Raw genomic sequence first — 3,832 nt, forward strand, 5'->3', positions numbered from 1 at the left:
TGTGCTTTCTTGTTTGTCAGGCCCAGCTCGGAGACTGTAGGGTAAGAGGGGCTGCGGGGAACCTGGATAGAGCTGTGGTTCCTAGAGCTTGGTAAGAGATCCCTGAGGTCCACTAGGGTCCCCTATTCCGATGACCACCCCCCCCATACAGGGAGGGGCTCACCTGTGTTTTGGTCCCCTCCCCCAAGAGGGGAAACTTCTATGGTTTTACTTATATTTCATTTTTAAATGATATTTTAAAATTTTTAGTTTTTGTAAGTGGACAAGTGAAGGTATGTGCTGAGGGGTACGCGTGGTCAGCAGAAGACAACCCGAGGACTCCAGCCTTGCCTTCCAGCTGAAGCGCCCGGCCGCGGCTAGCCTTTAATCCCAGCACTCGGGAGGCAGAGGCAGGCGGATCTCTGTGAGTTCAAGACCAGCCTGGTCTAGAGAGTGAGTTCCAGGACAGCCAGTGCTACACGGGGAAACCCTGTCTCGAAACCACGCCCCCCCCAAAGGGAGGTGATTGGAGGATTGAATTCAGATCATCAGGTTTGGCTGCAAGCTCTCGTACCTGTTGAGCCATCTTGCTGGCTCATACCCTCCCTGTTTTTAAAGTATTTCTGTCGGGGCGTGGAGATACAGGGGGCAGCCAGTGGCCATGGATTGCCCCCCTCCTCCCCATAAACTAAACCTGTGTCTGGCATCCAGCTCAGCAGAGCCCCTCGTCCCAGTTTCTCTGTGTGTCCTATAAAAACAGGGGCAAGAAGGCTGGTGCCGTGACTGGAAACCCCTCAAGATCCCGTCTGCCCCCTGCCTCCGCTGTCACACTGAGGGCTAGACCAGGCGGGCTGTTGAGGCTTCAGCCCCCTGAATCCTGGGCCAGCTAGGGGGTTCAGCGCTAGGATGCCTACTCTGTTAGACTGGGAGCAAGAGCCTGGGGAGGGGTTGGGCTGCCAGACTGACCTCTCCTGCTGGCGTGAGACACAGATAAAAATAGTCTATGGCCTCAGAGAATTTGAGCTGGCTCTGCAGAGCAGGGCTCCAGCATGGGCCTTGGGTTCATTCCTGTGTAGCCCTGGGTGAGCTCTGGGCCTCTCGGGGCCTTGGTTTTGTTCCTTGCTGTACTGATAGACTCTGGGTGTCTTCCCATGGTTGGGCTATGGGGAAGGGGTCCCAAGGAAATGCTGAAGTCATGCAAGAGTATGAATTTCTGCCCAGCATGTGGCTCACACCTTTAATCCTAGCACTCGGGAGGCAGAGGCAGGTGGATCTCTGTGAGTTTGAGATCAGCCTGGTCTACAGAGCGAGTTCTAGGACAGCCAGGGCTACACAGAGAAACCCTGTCTCAAAAAAAATAAAAAAATAAAAAAAAAAAAAATGAAAGGAGCATGAATTCCTCCCGTAGAGGCGAAGATTAGGTAAGACTATGCCCTGACTCCCTGCCCATCCTGCAGTCTTCATGACAGCCAGAGGCTTGGAGGATCTGGATGGGGGCCTGGGCAGCTGCCTCCCCAGCGATGATTTCTCCTTACTGGAGGAGCCAAGCTCAGGCCGACGGCCAGATGGCAAGGCACAAGGTACTGCAACTGATGCAAGAGCCTGGTGGCTCCGCTTTGGAGACCAACACTTAATCTCCCAGCCTGGGCTGAAGCAAGCGGCTTTAGGGGTTGGTTCCTCGGTTCTGGGTTGGAAACACTGCTGCATATCTCTGAGCCCCATGTCCCTTGTCATTTGCATAGGAAGCTGCAAATTGCCTTTCGGTGTGGGGGTGTGGGGGAGTGGGGGTGTGGGGGTGTGGGGTGGGATGGAGTTGGTCAGGGTGGTAAATACCCTGCTCTTTCGATTCTTCATCTGTTTCAACAACAGGGGCATCCAGGCTGGCCGACTCTAGTCGCTGGACACCCGTGAGTAGCTGGCCCCGCGATCGATCGGACAGCCAGCTAAAGGAATGGTGGTCTCCCGTTCTTCTCCAGCTCCCTCCCTCCCTCCCTCCCTTCCTCTCTCCCTTCTTTTCTCCCTCCCTCCCTCCCTTCCTTCTTTCTTTTTCTTTTTGTATTTAATTTTTATTTTTTTATGCGTTTTGCCTGCATACATGGGTATCTGATGAACTCAGAAACCAGAAGGGGGCATTGGATCCCCTGGAACTGGAGTTACAGATGATTGTGGGCTGCCCTGTGGGTGCTGGGTTCTCTGTGAGAACTGCCTGTACTGTAGCCACTGAGCCATCTCTCCAACTTCTAATGTATTTGTATATATATATATGTGTGTGTGTATGTGTATTTGTATGTATGTATTTATATACATGTATTGTGTTTTTATATATTTGTATATATACACATGTATATATCTGTACTTATCTGCATATCTATATATGCATACACACATATATATATAATTATTTATATGTGTATGTGAACATGTACAGCAAGGGATCAGAGGCCATCTTCCCTGAATCTGTTTTCACCTTTACCTTTACTTGGGGGGGGGGGTGTCCCAGGACCAAATGCAGGCTGTCAGGTTTGGAGGCAGGACCAGCACCCAGTGAGCTGCTTGCCTGGGCCCTCCCTACTTTTGAGTTTTAGACAGTCTTACTACGCAACCCAGGTCGGCATCCAACTGCAGACCCTCCTTATGTCTCGACCTCCTGGGTGTTGAGATTACAGAATGAGTCACTACAACCCGCCTCCTCCCCGGAAAATGTGGACTGATATCCCGCGTGTCTCTGACGCCCTACAGGTCCTCCAGGACCCAGTGACTGCCGGCACTGCAGAGAAAGAGCTCGTGGCCCAGGAGGGTCTGGGAACCGGCAAAGGGATTCCTAAAGCTGGGACAAGTGGGTTTGCGCGGGGAGGGCGAGCGGGCGGGGATGGGGGGCAGGAGCCACAGGAGACCAAACGCTTGTCTCCGCAGGCCCCCGGAGCGTTCCCGCACGCAGAAAGTTGCAGGCTGCCCCTCCCCTGAAGCCCCCGCCGCCACCACCACCGCCCAGGGACGACCTGCCTTGGGGAGACCTGACGCTCAACAAGTGCCTGGTGCTGGCCTCACTGGTGGCACTGCTGGGCTCGGCTGTCCAGCTCTGTCAGGGTGAGCGTTGCAGAGGAGGGATTGGCCTGCCGCAGGGTTAGGGACAGTGAGAGTCCTCTCCAAAGGGGTGGGGTTTATTCTCTGCAATTCCCTGCAGCCCTGCGCGGGCAGTGACTCCACTGTTCGTACAAACATTGTGCTCCAGTTTCTCCCTACCCCAGGAATAGCCTGTGAGCCGCATGGTCACACCTAGGCTTCCAAGCCCGCCTTTGGGGTGCTCTTGGCTCAACTGGCATTCATTCATTCATTCATTCATTTTGAGCCAGAGTCTCACTGTGTATTCCTGGCTGGCCTCTGTAGACTCCGAGAAATTCGCCTGCCTCTGCGTCCCTCCCACGTGCTGGAATTAAAGGTGTGAGTCACCAGGCCCAGACTTTTTTTTTTTTGAGACAAAGTTTCATATAGTCCAGGCTGGCCTCAAGCTTTCTATATAGCCCAGGCTGGCCTCTCTGATCCCCCTGCTTTGAACTCCCAAGAGCTGAACCCAGGCTTTTTTTGTTTGCTTTTGAGTTAAGGGCTCATTTTATATAACACAGATTAGCCTGGGTCTCATGGCAATCCTCCTGTCTCAGCATCCTCCAGCCAGGATGACGGCATGTGAGACTGAACCTGGTTCTCACTCCTTCAGTAGAGAAGAGACCTACATAGTCCACCCCAAGCTAGATGCCCCCATGCAGAGAGAGGGGGGAGGGGAGGGGAGGGGAAAGGAGGAGAGACGAGAAGAGAGAGGAGAGGAGAGGAGAGGAGAGGAGGGGGAGGGGAGGAG

General features: G+C 53.7%; 1 protein-coding gene across 1 annotated transcript in view; it reads left to right on the plus strand.

Moving 5' to 3' along the window:
- The first annotated feature begins 1,441 nt into the window (after positions 1-1,441).
- Positions 1,442-3,832, plus strand: part of Jsrp1 (junctional sarcoplasmic reticulum protein 1) — a 3,795-nt gene continuing 1,404 nt past the window's right edge. The window contains exons 1-4 of the mRNA XM_005359122.2: positions 1,442-1,559; positions 1,849-1,886; positions 2,719-2,815; positions 2,893-3,066. Coding sequence (XP_005359179.1) covers positions 1,442-1,559; positions 1,849-1,886; positions 2,719-2,815; positions 2,893-3,066 — 427 coding nt within the window. The remainder of the gene's footprint in view (positions 1,560-1,848; positions 1,887-2,718; positions 2,816-2,892; positions 3,067-3,832) is intronic.

This window comes from Microtus ochrogaster, linkage group LG1 (assembly GCF_000317375.1).
Source record: "Microtus ochrogaster isolate Prairie Vole_2 linkage group LG1, MicOch1.0, whole genome shotgun sequence".
Taxonomy (NCBI): Eukaryota; Metazoa; Chordata; class Mammalia; order Rodentia; family Cricetidae; genus Microtus; species Microtus ochrogaster.